This window comes from Artemia franciscana, chromosome 20 (assembly GCF_032884065.1).
Source record: "Artemia franciscana chromosome 20, ASM3288406v1, whole genome shotgun sequence".
Classification (NCBI taxonomy): Eukaryota; Metazoa; Arthropoda; class Branchiopoda; order Anostraca; family Artemiidae; genus Artemia; species Artemia franciscana.
Genome location: NC_088882.1, coordinates 22,889,880 through 22,909,491, shown reverse-complemented (window position 1 = coordinate 22,909,491; position 19,612 = coordinate 22,889,880). Strand labels below are relative to the sequence as shown.

Genomic DNA, 19,612 nt, shown 5'->3' with positions numbered 1-19,612 from the left:
ATCTTTCTACAGAACATGGTGAGCAATTAATTTCATTAGCAGCAGGCATAGATAGAAAAAGAATAAAGGTCAGGTTTTGGCCAGTTTCCACTAACATATTCCATTCTAAAAATCCCATGAGCCAAACCTCAAAATGCTATTGTATGGCCAAATTTACATAGGATATACTAGAAAAAAGACAACATTTTCATTCTAATTATCCGAGATCGAAAGATTTCACGAGAGAATTAAAAACCTTTCCTCAAAAGATACACATAGCGATCATAGTCTGTAATTCCGCTCATTCTGAACTACAGTGGGATTGACTCCCAGAAGAACCCGAATTCCGAGCGTCTCGCAATGTTTCTATTTATTGAAGAAAGGAAAAAACCAAGGAAGCCTCTTCTGTAAAATTGAAATAAGGAGAGCCTGAGCTTGTTGTTGCTAATACAGAATGTAAGTATGGTTCAGGACAAGGAGTCTGGGTACAATTCTAGTTTATGGGCTTTTTGCTATCTTGAAAAGGGAAAATTCTTGATAAGGTATTTTGGAAAGTGGTTAGGTTGGGAAAAATTAAACTTTCAGGGATGGATCTACAGACTAAAGTATGTTTTGGAAAGGTATTTTTAATGGTAAAATTGTAGTTTAGTGACCTTTTGCTATCTCGGAAAGGGGCTAGGCTAGGAAAACGAAACTTTTGGGAATGAGTCTACAGGCTAAAGTAGCCTATATCCCAGGAAGGTATTTTAAAGTACCCACCTCCATTTCTTCTCCTTCTAGAGGGCCATGAAATTCGCCTAGGTCTGCAATGAATGAAATTTTGACAAAACAATACTTAAACTTAATTTTCAGTTACCAGTTGCTTTTTCTCTGCCTTTAGTTCTGAAACTGCAATTCCTCTTATTTGAGTAGAATTCTGATCCATATCAATGTTTGTTTTTCAAAATTTAGGAAATGTATATGCTTATCTTTAATACCTTAGAAATTAGAATTGAGCAAAGTTGTGAAGCTGAAAACAATTTTGTTGTACTTCATTCAAGCAGAAGATCTATTTTGCAAGGTTTCACTTTTATAACACATATTTTTAAACGTCATTAAAGATCAGGACCCTCTAGAGGGAGAAGGAGTAGAGGTAGGTACTTCAAAACACCTTCACAGGACATACTTTAGCCTATAGACCCATCCCTGAAAGCTTCATTTTTCTAACCTAACCCCTTTCCAAGATAGCAAGACATCACTAAACTAGAATTTTTACCTTTTGAAGTACCTATCTCCACTTCTTCTCCCTCTAGTGGATGCTAACTTTAGATGATCTTAAAATTTTTTGGTGTTATAAAAGTCAAACCTTGCTAAATAGATCTTCTGATTAAATTAAGTAGGCCTACAAGAAAGTAGGTACTATTATGATCTGCATCATACTGTTCTAGTTACTTGTTCACTAATGCATTACTGAACTGTTTTTTTTTTGTTAGTTTCTTTCAGCTTAGTATGAGACAAGACAAAGAGAAGTGACAGAATGGATAGAAAATATATAATTTGGGCTTTATATTTTTACATTAGGGCAGGGGAAGGTGTAAAATACTTGACTGTGGGAAGTTAGAAAACAACTCTTACTGCATAATAGGCAGAATAATTGTACCTAATTCATTAGGCAGGCAGACCCATTATACTTTACCCCACCCCCTCTAAGGTGCAAATATATAGGGTAAAAACCAGTATCCAATTGAGTAAAATTATTTAAAACTAAAACCCTTATACTATGTCACCAACAAAGAATTAAGAAAAATTGTATATGTTAATGTATAGTTAAAAATCAAAGCTATGTGTCAATATGGTTATTAATAAATTATTTAAGATCAGGCAATAGAAATCATTAGTTTATGGACTTACATACAAGGACCTCTTCTTGGAAATACCAGTTATGCTATTTTGACATATGTATCCTCTCAGTGTTTCATTTTGTTTGACATATTAACAGAAAGCTGATTTTCTTCTGATTTTAAAAATATAATTTTTATTGCTTGCTATTTATTCTATAAATTATGATTAAATATAGTTTTATTATTTTTAATTGCTTGTCAAAACAGAGAACACATTTTTAATTTATGCTGACAAGTTATTGGTCAGAATTTCACCAAGAAGGTAGGGTATTTATATTTCATTAAGATTGAATATCAGAAAAACATATTAGAAGAATTTTAGGTAGTGAGTAGATCATACAAGTCCCAAAAAGTATTTTCAGCTTCAAAACTTTGCTCATTTCTGGTCAAGATCACTCAGGATCTGGGTAAAATTCTACTTTAGCTACTTTTGACAATCTTCAAAAGAGTTTAGGTTAGGAAAAAGAAACTTTCAGGGATGAGTCTTCAGGCTAAAGTATATCCTGGGAAGGTATATTGAAATACCTACCTCCATTCCTTCTCTCTTTAGAAGGTCCTGACCTTTAAAAATCAATGTGTTATAAAAGTGGAACCTTGCAAAAAAGATCTTTTGCTTAAATGAAGCACAACAAAACTATTTTCAGCTTCACAACTTTGCTCTAGCAAAATTCTAAGAATCAATAGATTGATTTAAAAGGAAAATCAGAGGCTTAATGCCAGTTGGGATTTAAAATAAGAGCTCTGAGTCATGATGTCCTCCTAAATGTCAAAATTCATTAAGATCCAATCATCTACTCATAAGTTATAAATACCTCATTTTTTCTAATTTTCCTCTCCCTTCAGCCCCCAGATGGTCAAATTGGGAAAACAACTTTATCAAGTCAATTTGTGCAGCTCCCTGACAGCCCTACCAATTTTCATTGTCCTAGCACATCCAGAAGCACCAAAATCACCAAAGCACTGAACACCACCCCCTAACTCCCCCAAAGAGAGTGAATCCAGTACAGTTATGTCAATCATGTATCTATGACATTTGCTTATTCTACCCATCAAGCTTCATCCCTATTCCTCCACTAAGCATTTTCCAATGTCTGATTTCCACCTCCAACTCCCCCCAATGTCAACAGATCTGGTCGTGATTTGAAATAAGAGCTCAGAGACATAAGTTCCTTCTAAATATCAAATTTCATTAAGATCTGGTCACCCATCCTTAAGTTAAAATTACCTCAATTTGTCTAATTTTTCCTAAGTAACACCCTCAGTTCCTCCAAAGAGAACAGATGCGGTCCAATTATGTCAATCATGTATCTAGAACTTGTGCTTATTCTTCCCACCAAGTTTCATCCCAATCTCTCCACTCTAAGCGTTTTCCAAGATTTCTGTTTCTCCCCTCCAACCCCCAGTGTCCGAGGATCCAATTCAAGTAAAAAATGGAGCATCTGAGACATAAGATCCTTCTATATATCAAGTTTCATTTAGATCTGATCACCTCAGTTTCATCCTGATCTCTTTGCTTTAAGTATTTTCCAAGATTTCCGATTCCCCTCCCCCAACTACCCACCCAACAACGCTGGATCCGGTAGGGATTTAAAATAAAAGATCTGAGTTATGAGGTCCTTCTAAATATGAAGTTTCATTAAGATCTGATCACTCCTTTGTAAGTTAGAAGTATGTCATTTTTTCTAATTTTTCAGAATAAAGTCTCCCCCCCCCCCCCCAACTCCCCCAAATAGAGCGGATCCGTTACGATTATGTTAATCACGTATCTAGGACTTCTGCTTATTTTTTCCACCAAGTTTCATCCTGATCCCTCTGCTCTAAGCATTTTCCAAGATTTTAGGTTCCCTCCCCTCAATGTCACCAGATCCATTCAGGATTTAAAATAGAGCTCTGAGACACAATATCCTTCTAAATATCAAATTAGATCACCCATTCGTAATTTAAAAATACCTCATTTTTTCTAATTTTTCAGAATTAACCCCCCCCCCCAGCTACCCCAAACGAGAGCAGATTCATTCCGGTTATGTCCATCCCCTATCTACTACTTTTGCTTATTTTTCCCACCAAGATTCATCCCAATCCCTCCACTCTTAGCGTTTTCCAAGATTTTAGGCCCCCCCAACTCCCCCCAGTGTCACCAGATATGGTCGGGATTTAAAATAAGAGCTTTGAGACACAATATCCTTCCAAGCATAAATTTTCATTAATATCTGATCACCCGTTTATAAGTTAAAAATACCTCATTTTTCCTAATGTTTCCAATTTAACCATTCCCCCACTCGCCCCCCCAGATGGTCGAATCGGGAAAACAACAATTTCTAATTTAATCTGGTCTGGTTCCTGATACACCTGCCAAATTTCATTGTCCTAGCTTACTTGGAAGTGCCTAAAGTAGCAAAACCAGGACAGATTTATGGAAATACTAACTCCAATTTTACAGCTGATAGGAAACCAGAACCAAGATGTGATCATCATGGGTGATTTTAACATTAATCTAGCCTTTACTTTAACAAACAGCTCTGTGGATCTTCTCACTATTATGTCAGGGTCTTATCTTTACCCCTCAATTATGATTCCAACTAGAGTAACAGAAAACACCCACTCACTGATCAACAATATTTTTTCTACATTATGTCCAGTGAAGGTATCAGTCATCACCAGTGACACATCTGATCATTTTCCTTCACACACTATCTTCAACACAGCGAGGATGCCAACTGCTTGTAAGAACTAAGCAGGATCTATAAGTAATTAATCTTAAACTGTTAAATGATGAGTTAAAATAAGTTTCTTGGGACAGTGTCCTAGCAAATGAAGATACAAACAAAGGTTTGGAATTTTCCACAATGCGTTTGTAGCTGCATATAAAACATGCTGTTTTAAAGAGAAACCAAGAAACCATAGTAGGAAAAATACCTCAATATGTCCATGGGTTACTGAAAGCTTACTCAAGTGCATAAATAAGAAAAACAAGTTATGGGCAAATTACAGAAACCACCCAAACCATGAAAACCTAGAGAGATATGAGATTTATAAGAAATGCCTTTGTTCAGTTCTGAGGAAAGCAAAGAGATTATGTGAACAACAAAATGTTGGGAAGTGGGAAAGATGGACAAAAAGTCTGGAAGGTCATTAATTCGATTTTACAATCAAATGATAAGAGAGCAGAATTGCCTTCAGACTTTTTGTCAACGGGGAGACTGTTATGGAACCCACTCAGGTTGCAAAAGAACTCGGTACAGTTTTTGCAGGGATAGGAGGAATTACATCTAATTCTGCAAGAAGTCCCCAGAAATCCTGCAAGCATTACCTTGGCTCAGCGTGCACCAAATCAATGGCAATAATTCCTGTGACATCAACTGAAGTAGAGCTATCAGCATCTGGATACACATGAAAGCCCTGGAAACAGTTCTCCCTTCTATCCTAGAGCCATTAACTTATTTGATAAATCTGTCTCTAAGAAGTGGTGTTTTTCCTTTGATACTAAAAAAAAGTAAGACTAATCCCTCTGCATAAAGGGGGCCCTCAGGACAATCCATTGAACTTCCAACCCATACCAATTCTATCTGTTTTTTCAAAAGTTTTTGAAAAACCCTTACAGTTTCTTGAAAAAAAAGGATTTTTTAATAGTCGTCAGTTTGGCTTCAGACCTGGTCATTCAACAGAAGACGCTCTGGCATCCTTAAGTTTATTCATCAACAGAGCACTTGACTCAGGTCTTCTGCCAGCTGCTACATTGATTGACACAAGAAAGCATTTGACAGTATGGATCATACAATCTTACTGGGAAAGCTGCAACATATTGGAGTGAGAGGGATAGCCCTACAATGGTTTGAATCTTACCTTCAAAATAGATGCATCTACATTGGTGATGACCCAAAGAACAACACTACTGTGAAATTTGGTGTGCCCCAAGGATCTATCCTTGGTCGTCTTTGTTTTTAGTCCATGTAAATGACCTAACTCGTATCCTTAACCCGAATCATGACGATCCAAAATGCTGCAACCTATGCTTTGATCAAACATCTGAGGACATTACTAACAAGCAAGATGAACTTATAGTATTTGCTGATGACACTACAATGACCTGCTGCAGACTCAATATGCCTTCACTCCAGCAGAAGATTGAACACATCATAGAAGAGACCTATCTGTGGATGGATGCCAACAAACTTGTCATCAATGTCAAAAAATCTTGCATCCTATTATTTTCTAGGATAGGAACCCTTCACCCAGAAATAACAGGAATTGTGACGTTTTGTGGAAAGGTTCAACAACCAGCAAATGAATGTGCAAAATATTTAAGAATAATAGTAGATGAAAACCTTTTTTTCCTTCCTCTCATCCATGCTGTAGAAGTAAAGCTTTCAAGGAATCTGGGTATCATGAAGAAACTGAAGCACACATTCCTACGTAAAACCCTTACCCTTCTCTACAATGCACTCATTAAACCCCACTTATATTATTGCGCAATTGTATGGCAGTTGACGTTCAAATCCCATCTGAAAAAACTGGATTCCATCCACAAGAATACCTTGAAGATCATCAAACACACAGAAGATTATCTCTTGCTGAAATCGCTGTTTAAGCTTTCCTGCTTGGTTTTTGCTTTCAGATTTCTCTCCGGCTTTCTTCCACCGCCTTTTAGGAATCTATTCTGTTTGGTATCTGAACAGCATCTTCCAATTACAAGACTATCTGCTCAGATCCATATTCGACATATGCCAACAGTGAGATCGGATTATTTGCCTGACATCATCTGTGCTAAGGCTTACAATACCCTACCACTTGAACTGAAAGGTAGGAGCTCTCTTGGTTCTTTCAAAAAGAGAATAAAGAATTATTTTGTTTTGAATTAGTTTAATTTGAATAAAGATTTTAAATAGAAAAGTGATTTTCGCCTTTATTGAGTTTTTTGTGTGGGGGTTGGAGTGGTTTCCTCTTGGATGAAGAAATGGGGATTTGTAAGGATGGTTTTGTTGGTAGGGGCCATGGTTGTATTGAGGAGTGGAGGGAGAACCATGGTGTATATTTATTTTTGAGGTGGTAAATGACTCAGCATGCATTTTTTGCATAGAGATGAGAGATTATGTATGTTATGACTGTTATATTTCTTTTTTAATAAACCCAAATGAACTGACAGACAGACTGACAGAATTTGCGATTGCTATATGTCACTTGGTAGATACCAAGTGCCATAAAAACTGATGCAACCTCCACTTCAAGAAATTCACACTGCACATAGCAGTATATGATTCTATGATATTATAATGTTTAATCAGTTTTGTATTTTTACCCCATGGGGGAAGAGAAAGTACAGTAGGTATATATCAAATTTGAAGCAATACTGTCTGTCTTGGACCTGGTGTTGCTAGTTTGGGCACTTCCAGATAAGCTAGGATGATGAAAGGTGGCAGGCGTATCAGGGACCCGACCAGATTAAAATAGAAACAGTTATTTCCCCAATTCAACCATCTGGGGGGGGGGTGGAGGGATGGTTAATTTGGAAAACATAGAAAAAATGAGATATTTTTATCTTATGAATTGGTCATCGTATCTTAATGCAATTTGATATTTTGAAGGATCTCATGCTTCACAGCTGTTATTTTGAATCCCGACCAGATTTGGTGACATTGGGGGGAGTTGAGGGGGGGGGAATGGCAATCTTGGAAAATTAGAGGAAATTAGATTAGAGTAGAGAGATCAGATGAAACTTGGTGAGAAAAATAAGCGCAAGTCCTAGATACATTATTGAAATAACTGGACCGGATCTGCTGTCTTTGAGGGTGTTGGGGGGGGGGGGGGTTCAGTGCCTTGGCAAGTTAGGTGCTTCTGAACATGCTATGACAATGAAAATTGGTAGGCATGTCAGGGACCTGCACAAATTGACTTGATAACAGTCGTTTCCCTGATTTGACCATCTGGGGGGCTGGAGGGATGGGAAATCATTAAAATTGAGGTTTTTATCTTGCAAATGGATGATCAGATCTTAATGAAACTTGATGTGTAGAAAGATCTTATGTCTCAGATATTCAATTTGAATCAGATCTGGGGACATATGGGGTGGAGGGGCCAAAATGGAAATCTTGGAAAATGCATAGAGTGGAGAGATCAGGATGAAACTTGATGGGAAGAATAAGAACAAGTTCTAGATATGTGATTGACCTAACTTTACTGGATCCACTCTTTGGGGGAGTATTTCAGTGCTTTGGCAAGTTTGATGCTTCTGAATGTGCTAGGACAAAGAACATTGGTAGGCGTGTTAGAAACCTGCACAAATTTACTTGATATCAGTAATTTCCCCAATTCGACCATCAGGGGGGGGGGCTGGAGGGATGGGAAATCATGAAAATTGAGGTATCTTTATCTTACAAATGGGTCATCAGATCTGAATGAAACTTGATATGTAGACAGGTCTTATGTCTCAGATATTATTTGAATCAGATCCGGGGACACAGTGGGTAGAGGGGCGATAATGGAAACCCTGGAAAATGCTTAGAGTGGAGAGATCAGAATGAAACTTGATGGGAAGAATATGCAAAAGTTCTAGATATGTGATTGACATAACTGGACTAGATCCACTCTTTGGGGGAGTTCGGGGGATTTCCAGTGCTTTGGCAAGTTTGGTGCTTCTGGACATGCTAGGACGATGAAAATTGGTAGGCATGTGAGGAACTTGCACTAATTGACTTGATAAAAGTCATTTCCCCGATTCAACTATGTGTGGGGCTGGAGGGAGATGAAAAATTAAAGAAAATATAGGTATTTCAACTTACAAATGGGTGATATGATCTTAATGAAATTTGATATTTAGTAAGACTTCCTGTCTCAGAGCTCTTATTTTAAATCCTTGCCGTATAGGGTGATATTGAGGGGAGTTGGACGAGGGGAAAACAGGAAATCTTGGAAAACGCTTAGAGTGGAGAGATTGGGATGAAACTTGGTGGACAGAATAAGCACAAGTCCTATATACATGATTGACATAACCTGACTGAATCTGCTCTCATTGGGGGAGTTGGGGGGGATGGTGTTAATTTGGAAAAATTGAGGTATTTTGAACTTACAAATGGGTGACCGGATCTTAACTAAATTTGATACTTAGAAGTAACTCATGTCTCAGAGGTCTTATTTTAAATCCTGACCAGATCTGGTGACGTTGCGGGGAGTTGGAGGGGAAAACCAGAAATCTTGGAAAATACTTAGAGTGGAGAGATTGGGGTGAAACTTGGTGCGAAGAATAAGCACATGTTATAGATATGTGATTGACATAACCGGACTGGATCCGCTCTCTTTGGGGTAGTTAGGGGGGCAGTGCTCTGGCAATTTTGGTGCTTGTGGATGTGCTAGGACAATTAATTGGTAGGCGTGTCAGGGACCTCCACAAATTGACTTTATAACTGTCGTTTTCCCCGATTGGACCATCTGGGGGGCTGAAGGGAGAGGAAAAATCAGAAAAAATGAAGTATTTTTTACTTATGAATGGGTGATCAGATCTTAACGAATTTTGATATTTAGAAGGAGCCCGTGTCTCAGAGCTCTTTTGTTAAGTCCTAATTGGCATTAAGCCTCTGATTTTCCTTTTAAATTAATCTATTGATTCTTAGAATTTTGTCAGAGCTCATGCCATATGAGCTCTTGGCTCTTCCAACCTTATCACAAGTGCCATATGAACTCTTAGCTCTTGTTATTATTTGTTTGATTAAAGATTTTTCATTACGGTGCATGGTAAAGAAAGTTGGGCATTGCAATTGTGTTTTACAGAATTGTAAGTGTTGCTCTATTAAGGCAAGGCTTTGCTTTAGTGAATTAAGCATATGCAAATGCAGCACTGAATATGGGATACTAGCAGCTCACAAGTATGTTTAAGAGATGAACCAATAAGGAGTCCCAAGTATGTTATCTGATCAACAGGTTTAACTTTAGAGTTTTCTAAACATATTGTATAGGGTTAAGGCTAGTCTTTATGGCACTTGGTATTAACCAAGTGACATATAGCAATCGCAAATTCTTTCGGTCTGTCTGTCCCGGTTTTGCTACTTTAGGCACTTCCAGGTAAGTTAGGACGATGAAATTTGGCAGGCGTATCAGGGACCGGACCATATTAAATTAGAAATAGTCGTTTTCGCGATTTGACCATCTGGGGGGAGAGTGGCGGTTGGTTAATTTGGAAAAAATAGAAAAAATGAAGTATTTTTAACCTACGAACGGGTGATGAGATCTTAATAACATTTTATGTTTGGAAGGATATCGTGTCTCAGAGCTCTTATTTTAAATACCGACCAGATCCGCCGGAATTGGGGGGAGTTGGGGGTGAACCTAAATCTTAGAAAACGCTTAGAATGGAGGGATCGGGATGAAACTTGATGAGAAAAATAAGAACAAGTCCTAGATACGTGATTGACAAAACCGGAGCGGATCCGCTCTCTTTGAAGGAGTTGGGGAGGGGTAATTTTGAAAAATTGGAAAAAATGAGGTATTTTTAACTTACGAACGGTTGATCAGATCTATGAAATTTTTTAGATCTTAATGAATTTAAGATCTTAATGAAATTTGATGTTTGGAAGGATATCGGGGCTCAGAGCTCTTATTTTAAATCCCGACCGGATCTGGTGACATTGGGGGGGGAGTTGGGGGGGGGAACCTAAAATCTTGGAAAACACTTAGAGTGGAGGGATCGGGCTGAAACTTGGCGGGAAAAATAATAATAAGTCCTAGATACGTGACTGAAATAACCGGAACGGATCTGCTCTCTTTGGGGGAGGAGGGTTAATTCTGAAAAAAATGAGGCATTTTTAACTTGTGAAGGAGTGATTGGATCTTAATGAAATTTTATTTAAGAAGGATATCGTGTCTCAGAGCTGTTATTTTAAATCCCGATCGGATCCAGTGAAGGGGAAGTTGGGAGAGCAGAGCCTAAAATCTTGGAAAACGCTTAGAATGGAGGGATCGGGATGAAACTTGGTAGGAAAAATACGCACAAGTCCTAGATACGTGACTGACATAACCGGAACGGATCTGCTTTCTTTGGGGGAGCTGGGGGGGATTAATTCTAAAAAAATAGAAAAAATTAGGTATTTTTGACTTACGAAAGATTGATTGTATCTTAATGAAATTTCATATTTAGAAGGACCTCGAAACTTAGATCTCTTATTTTAAATCCCGACCGGATCCAGTGTCATTAGGGGGGGGGGATCTTCTAAACTGCTTAAAGCAGAGAGATCAGGATGAAACTTGGTGGAAAGAATAAGTACATGTCCAAGATAGGTGACTGACATAACCGGACTGGATCCGCTCTCTTTGGTGGAGTTGCGCGGGGGGGGGGAGTAATTCGGAAAAATTAGAAAAAAATGAGGTATTTGTAACTTATGAACGAGTGATCAGATCTTAATGAAATTTGATATCTAGAAGGATCTTGTGCTTTAGAACTCTCATTTTAAATCTTGACCAGATCCGGTGACATTGAAGGGAGTTGGAGGGGGAAACCGAAATACTTGGAAAACGTGAAAATCGAGGTATCTTGCGAATGAGTGATTGGATCATAATGAAACTTGATTTATAGAAAGATCTTATGCCTCAGATGCTCCATTTTCAATCCGAATCGTATCCGTGGACATAGAGGGTTGGAGGGGGAAAAGAAATCTTGGAAACTGGAAATCTTGGAAAACCCTTAGAGCGGAGAGATCGGGATGAAACTTGATGGCAAGAATAAGCACAAGTTTTTAGGGACAATGAGGTAGAAATACCTTATTTTTCCGAATTACCCCCCCCCCCCCACCCAAACTCCTCAAAGAGAGTGGATCCGGTCCAGTTATGTCAGTTATGTCACGTATCTTAGACTTGTTTTTATTCTTCTCATCCAATTTCATCCTGATCTCTCCGCTTTAAGTATTTTCTAAGATTTCTGCCCCCCCCCCCAATGACGCTGGATCCGGTTGAGATTTAAAATACGAGATCTGAGTTACGAGGTCCTTCTAAATATGAAGTTTCATGAAGATCCGATCACTCCTTCGTGAGTTGAAAATACGTCATTTTTTCTAATTTTTCAGAATTAACCCACCCCCCCGAATAGATTGGATCCGTTCCATTTTTGTCAATATCGTATCTAAGATCTGCTTATTTTTCCCACCACGTTTCATCCCGATCCCTCCACTCTAAGCGTTTTCCATGATTTTGGTTCCCCCTCAATCTCCCCCCAATGTGACCAGATCCGGTCGGGATTTAAAATAAGAGCTTTGAGACACAATATCCTTCGAAATGTCAAATTTCATTGAGATCCAATCACCTGTTCGTAAGTTAAAAATACCTCATTTTTTTAATTTTTCAGAGTTCCCCCCCCTAACTACCCCAAATAGAGCTGATCCGTTCCGGTTATGTCAATCATGTATCTAGGACTTGTGCTTATTTTTCCCACCAAGTTCCATCGCGATCCCTCCACTCTAAGTGTTTTCCAAGCTTTTAGGTTTCCCCCTCCCGACTCCCCCCCAATTTCACCAGATCCGGTCGGGATATAAAACAAGAGCTCTGAGACACGATATCCTTCCAAAAAGCAAATTTCGTTAAGATATGATCAACCGTTCGTAAGTTAAAAATGCTTCATTTTTTCTAATTTTTTCGAATTAACCGGCCCCCTACTCCCCCAGATGGTCAAATCCGGAAAATGACTTTTAATTTAATCTGGTCCGGTCCCTGATGCGTCTGCCAAATTTCATCATTCTAGCTTACCTGGAAGTGCCTAAAGTAGCAAAACCGGGACCGACAGACAGACAGACGGACAGAATTTGCGATTGCTATATGTCACTTGGTTAATACCAAGTGCCATAAAAACAAATAAGACCACCATCAATAATAATAGATACAATTGTCGCTACTGATCCACGTAGGGAAAAGAAGCTATTCGAGTTACTTCAATGAGAACATCAAAGCAACTCAAAAGCGAAATATCCAGGTTATTTTAGTCTTTCATCTCTTTTCTCTTTACTGGCTGCAGTCTCGTTTGAGTTTTTTTTTGTTGAGTTTTATCTCTCTTTGTTGTTTGTTGTCATGTCTGGTCAGTTTGGCTTAAGAACTTTCATTCTTTATAATTGCCTCAGCTTTTCTCAAAATTAGAAGTTTTTTACAGTAATGACAGTTTGTGGCCTTTTTCATTGCTTCTACACCTTTCTTACATTCTTTATTCCACAAAGTTTTTGCCAATTTTTTCAAATAGACAAAGTTGACTTGGTCTGACACCTGTGGAATTGCTGATCTTGCTGCAAATTCAAGAATATGAGAGTCTTTTGGTGCTTGAGAAGGTTTCATTTGAGAAACCTTGTTTTTAAAATTTATTTTCTTTCACAAATTTTATTTTTAATTTCATATGAATTGTGTATGTAATTGAAAATAATGTTATTCTGCATTAATAAGGGAGCTATTGCCCTCATTCAGTCTTTGTCTGAATGAAGGGATATAAGAGATTAATTCCTACCCTCCCTTATCTTCTAAATTTACATTAGGACCCATGGAGAATTAGACAATTTGGGTATTGAAATGCACTCTTTGGGGTATCTGGCCTCAAAAGTCCTTGCTTACAAAATAAACCACCACCCCTCTTCATAATAGCTGATGCACAATCATACATCACAGAACATATTTTTACTAAAAACTAGCCACCAACACCTATTTGGTGGGGGCGCTTCCCGCTTATTATACCGTTATGCTATTTTATTATTGCTGTTTTAGTCCCGATTTGAACACATCTACTCAAGCTATTATCATCGATTGGGCTATACCTGAATGCCAGGCGACAATTTTCACGTTGCTCTTGTGATTCCTCAGCATGCTTTCTTTTGGCATTATCTTGGTAATTTCTCTTTGAGCCGCAGGCCTGTTTTCACGTTGCTCTTGTGGTTCCTCGGCACGCTTTCTTTTGGTAATTTCTCTTTGAGCTGTAAACCTATTTTCACGTTGTTCTTGTGATTCCTCGGCACGCCTTCTTTTCTTACTTTCTATTTTAGCCGTAAGCCTTTTGGCAATATCTCTTTGAGCCGCTTCCTCTGCCGTTTCTTCTGCCATTGTAGGATTTATACTGCAATTTCTCGCACGATTTGATTCCTCGGCTGTTTCTTTTGCCATTGTAAGATTTATACTAAATATTCTCTTTGAACCGCAAGCCTCATATACTTATAATGACGTAATATACAAAGCCTTATATACTTATAATGACGCCATATACAAAATACATACATAACGTCATAATGATCAATCCTTATAATGACGTCAGTCGTCAAAACATACATACAACTTATTTATATATATACTAGCTGTTGGGGTGGCGCTTCGCGCCACCCCAACACCTAGTTGGTGGGGCGCTTCGCGCCCCCAAGCTCCCCCGCGCGCGTAAGTCGTTACGCGCCATATTAGTTACGCGCCATTGTAGTTGTGTCCCTGTGTCCCACCTGTGAATATAGATAGATTTATATATGTGTGTCAAACTACGTAAAAATTGCGAATATACAACATTCTTGGCTTTCCCACTACTGGGAGCTGTCCGTTTCCAATTGCCAGCAATTGATCTGAAAATGTTTGACCAGAGTCATCGTTTTGCAATCGGACACGCATATTTGTAGTTAATTTTAATATTTTTACGTGTGCCCATAAATTAGAATTTTTCAGGCAAGCATTCATTTCGTCTGCAGGAGTTAAACTACGTAAAAATTGCGATTATACAACATTCTTGGCTTTCCCATTGTCTGTGCATATACAAAGCCGTATGTACTAATAATGACGTCATATGCAAACGCTCTTTTTACAAACAAACAAACATGCATACACACAACTCGTTTTTATATAGATAGATAGATAGATAGATACAATACAAATTAACTGCGTAAAACTTGCGAATATACAACATTCTTTGCTGTCCAATTGTCGCTGCATATAAATAGATTCTCAGGTTTACCGACCCTCGAACATGCAACATACAATTGTCCATGGGAAAAACAATCAGTATTAAGATCTATACCACATTTTTCTAATGACGAAATCTTTGATTTCGGGCTGCAAGCCAAAAACTGCCATGTCACTGCCTTTGTTGACGTATTTACATATGTATTTGATTGCCTTTACGGAGTTACAGTATTCAACGTTTATGTGTGCATTAAATGTTTTTGATAATAATGGGGAATATGGAACAACCCACTGGTTATCTACTTCGATGGTGGTACCGTTACGCTTCTTTATTATTGCTGTTTTACCGCCATCTTCAGTAGATCTTCTTCTATATTGTGGGTAACCATCATTGCCAGTAATTGTGTTGGATACTAAAAGTCGAGGATATTGCTTTGTGCACCTTCCTTTGGCCATGCATGGTGAATTTTCGTTCAGTGCACCGCAAGGTCCATGTATCGTATTTTTTTCAATAATATCATGTAACCCCTTATCGACATTTTTATCAGGTATTTCAGCGGAAATCACATCATCAATTTCGTTCGAAGTAATTTTTTTATGTAGCCAGATTAGTATATGTGCGTGTGGCAAACCTCGTTTTTGCCATTCCACTGAGTACATCCAGCATCGCACTGACCCAAACACTTCAAGTTTTACTATGTAGTTTATCAGTGATTTCAACTTTTGCCGGAAGACACGGGCCGTAATGTCATGTCTATGAACCGCCGATTGTCCTTGAAGTAAAAGCTGCAGTATCTCGTCCCAAGATTGATTACATGTAAATGTAATAAATAAATCTGGACGACCATAGAGACGAACATACGCAATAGCATCTTGAGCATATTCATGCATATGACGGGGACTGCCAGCATATGACGAAGGTAAAATTGTTAATCTTCCAACGTTTGTGGTATTACTGTCATTTATAACTGCATCTCGCAAATGAATGTATTGTTCAGAACGGAGCTTGGTCTGATTCAGGCGGATATATAGCAAACGTTCTGATTCAATTTTAGCATACATATCAACGACAAATTGGTAAAACAATTCACGGCATTTTAAAATATAATTTTCTTCATCCTGCCGAATCATTAGTCTATAGGAATAATAATGCATTGCACTGCATTTCTTATTCATTTCTTTGTTAGTGGCTGGATTCATCAATTTAATATTAAAGTGATAGCCGTCGGCTCCATCCCAAAAAATGATAGGATATTGTAGGGCATCGTAGCATCGATGAGTTTCAGCAATTCTTAACAACTGAGCGTTTCGCTTATGAAGAATAATAGCTCGAGGTAAAAACTGATCACCGACCATAACGATTGCCACTTCGTCGATAGTTGGAGCATTGTATCTACGCACATGTTGGCCAGGAGGCGTTTTGTCAGCGGAAATAACAATTTTATGCGTATCAGTAGGCATCAAATCGATGGCTGTTTTGAACAGACGCACTAAATTATTATTTTCGTGGAAAAGATGTTGCAATTGGGAAACGATTGTCCTTTCAACGTTGGGAGAAATTTCGCGACGTGCATTCAATTCAGAATTTCTATCACTGATGAAGTACAATTGTAAAAATTTATGATTCTCGCCTGAGAATGGTAGAAGGGACCCTGCTCTATGATAAATTTGCCCTTTTACTTTGAAAGTAGACATAAATTGATCTGGATTTTCGATTTGGGCTCCAAACGACGTCATTTGGAAACATGAGTTGTATTTTCTGATTTGTGACAAAAAACGCTTAGATTCTGACGTAGTTCCAGTAAGGAAAGTCTTCAATGGCTCTGGTGGTGCAGCCAATAGAGGAAGCTTAACTTTTCCTGAGGCGCAACACATTCCCATTGTTTCACCATTGAATTTCAAGGCCTTGCAATAGGGACAAATTTTAGACATTGTCCCGATTTGAACACATCTACTCAAGCTATAATCATCGACTGGGCTGTACCTGAATGCCAGGCGATAACTTTCAGGTTGCTCTGATTCCTCGGCACGCTTTCTTTTCTTACTTTCTCTATCAGCAGCAAGCCTGATTTCTTGCTGTTCTTGTGATTCCTCGGCACGCTTTGGTTTTTTACTTTCTCTATCAGCAGCAAGCCTGATTTCTTGCTGTTTTTGTGATTCCTCGGCACGCCTTCTTTTTTCACTTTCTCTTTTAGCAGCAAGTCTGCTTTCGCGTTGCTCTGGTAGTTCCTCGGCACGCTTTCTGTTCATTCTTTCTCTATCAGCCTCAAGCCTGTTTCCTTGCTGTTCTTTTGATTCCTCGGCACGCTTTCTTTTCTGACTTTCTCTATCTGCAGCAAGTTTTTTGGCATAGACTCTTTGAGCATCTTCATCGGCTTTTGCCATTGTAAGTTCATCAGTCATTTTAAACTTAACCATTAATAGATTTCTACGTGAACATATATGTCTTAAATATCTTTAATGACGTCACCGTCATAGAAAAAATGACGACAACTAACTTCATGACGTCAGTCGACACAGAAACATGACGTCACCTGACAGACACACAGACAGACAACTTATTTTTATATATATATATATATATATATATATATATATATATAGATTAGCTGAATCAACTTAGTTTAATGAAGGCTCAAAATAAAAGAAAATATTATCCATTGATCTTTGTAAAGAATTCATGGCTGTCCAGGACTTAATTTAATTTTTTAGCATTTTAAAATTGATTGACCTTTTCAGAATTGGTCGTATTTGGGGCAAAATCATAGATTTGTGTCTCAAAATGACAGAGAACGCCACTTTCCTGTGGCACAATTTTTTGGCCCCTTAAAAGGGGACTAGAATTGCTAATTTCCACTCGAATGAACACTATTTTTAGGATAGTTGGTTTGATAAAATCACCCTTAACAAAACATACACACACACACACAAAAAAAAACCTACAAATGTGATCTTTCTTCTGGTAAAGAAAAAATGCAAAATTCCATGTTTTTTTTTTCAATAGGAACTTAAAACCTCTGTAAAAGGGCTCTCTTATGTGCTGAATGTGATTTTCGACAAAATCAAGTGTATTTTTGTGGATGTTTCCCCCCTTTTTTGAAAATAATGCAACATTTTGAGGCTTGTAGCTTTTGATTGGTAACTTTAAAGTCAAAAAGTTTTTACATATTTGGAATCAGCCTGAAAATCCTATTCTCTTGATGTTTATATTGTCATCATTTTTTTTTTTTTTTTTTTTTTTTTTTTTTTTTTGAGGCTTGGCCACTACTCACAGTTTGTTATTACCAGTTGTTTGATATTCATTCCTCGAAGTCTCAGGAATATTAAGTTTGACATAGTTACAAAAAAGAAAATATCTCAATATTCATCTAAAAATTAAGTAGGGGAGGGGTGGCTGCCCTCCAATCACTCATCTCTAAAAAAGGGCACTGGAACTAATTTCAATTAAATAAGCCCCTCTCCAAAGTTTCTAATACTGTTTCTTCCATGCAAATTGGTCAGGGCAAAATAATTTTTTTTTAATAATAGTCTACACTGAAATCATATTGCTCTTTTCCTAGGCAGTGTTGCTGAACTGCTATTTTTCTAGGCAGCGCTATTGCGCTGAATATGGTAAAATATTGATTTAGGTATCACCAAACTAGATCTAAAGTTTGGGTAAGTGTACCCTCTTGTGTCTTTCTAGGCTGGGTGATCAATTGGAAACCTTTAGGAAAAGAGTTCTGATGAAGGGGGAAGGAAACAATGCAGATATATATATATATGATGCATAATGTCTTCGTAATGAATCGTTTTGTCCCAATCGGGTAATCATAGGCCTAGGCTATGGTACAATAGATAGGCTCTCATTTGATGTCACTTATCAAAGAAGTGAACTCAATGAGGCATTTTCTTCTTAGCCTCTATATTTCAAGTTTTAAAGGGGAACTCCCCGTTCATGGCTATCCTTTAGTTTAATTTCATGTTCAATTCTATTGCCTTTTTATTTAATTTTTATCCCTATCTGTTTTATATTTGTTGCTTATATTTTATTCTTTTGTAGGGCTGTATCTAAAACCAAAAGTTCAAGTTCCAGCAGCAGTGGATCAGACTCTGATACAAGTGAAGATACAAAGAATAGGAAGAAAAGTTCAGATGCAAAAAAGAAACCAAAAGAGAAAGATGATAAGAAAAAACGCGGAAGATCTAGCTCTGTGTCTAGCAGCAGGTCTGACTCTGAATAGTTATTGGTTGTAAAGCGTGATTATATATACATACATACATACATATATATATATATATATATATATATATATATATATATATATATATATAAATAAGTTGTCTGTGGATGTGTGGGTCTGTCTGTCGGGTGACGTCATGTTTGTGTGTTGACTGACGTCATGTTTTCACGGTGTTGACTGACACCGGGACATGGGAATATAAATGACGACCGGGACACTCAAAGAGAAAGAGACCGGGACACAAGGTATTGTCGATTAGCAATCATCATCAACAAAGCCCCGGGACACAAATGACGACCGGGACACAGGGAGTATAAATGACGACCAGGATATAAGTAAAAAAAAAAACTAAAAACAAGGTAAAAATCTATATAAATAAAAATAACTTGTCTGTGTGTGTGTGTGTCTGTCGAGTGACGTCATGTTCGTGTGTCGACTGACGTCATGTTTTCGACTGACGAAATTACAGACCGGGACATCGGGACACAAATGACGACTGGGACACCGGGACATAGGGAATATAAATGACGACCGGGACACTCAAAGAGAAAGTGACCGGGACACAAGGAATGTTCGATTAGCAATCACCATCAACAAAGCACCGGGACACAGGGAGTATAAATGACGAGCAGGACATAAGTAAAA

The 19,612-nt window shown here is 37.9% G+C and overlaps 1 protein-coding gene across 1 annotated transcript in view; it reads left to right on the top strand.

The window, feature by feature from the left end:
* The first annotated feature begins 304 nt into the window (after window positions 1-304).
* LOC136039913 (RNA-binding protein with serine-rich domain 1-A-like) overlaps window positions 305-19,612 on the top strand; it is a 44,850-nt gene continuing 25,542 nt past the window's right edge. The window contains exons 1-2 of the mRNA XM_065723905.1: window positions 305-435; window positions 18,787-18,951. Of these exons, the coding sequence (XP_065579977.1) occupies window positions 434-435; window positions 18,787-18,951 (167 nt within the window). The 5' untranslated portion in view covers window positions 305-433. The remainder of the gene's footprint in view (window positions 436-18,786; window positions 18,952-19,612) is intronic.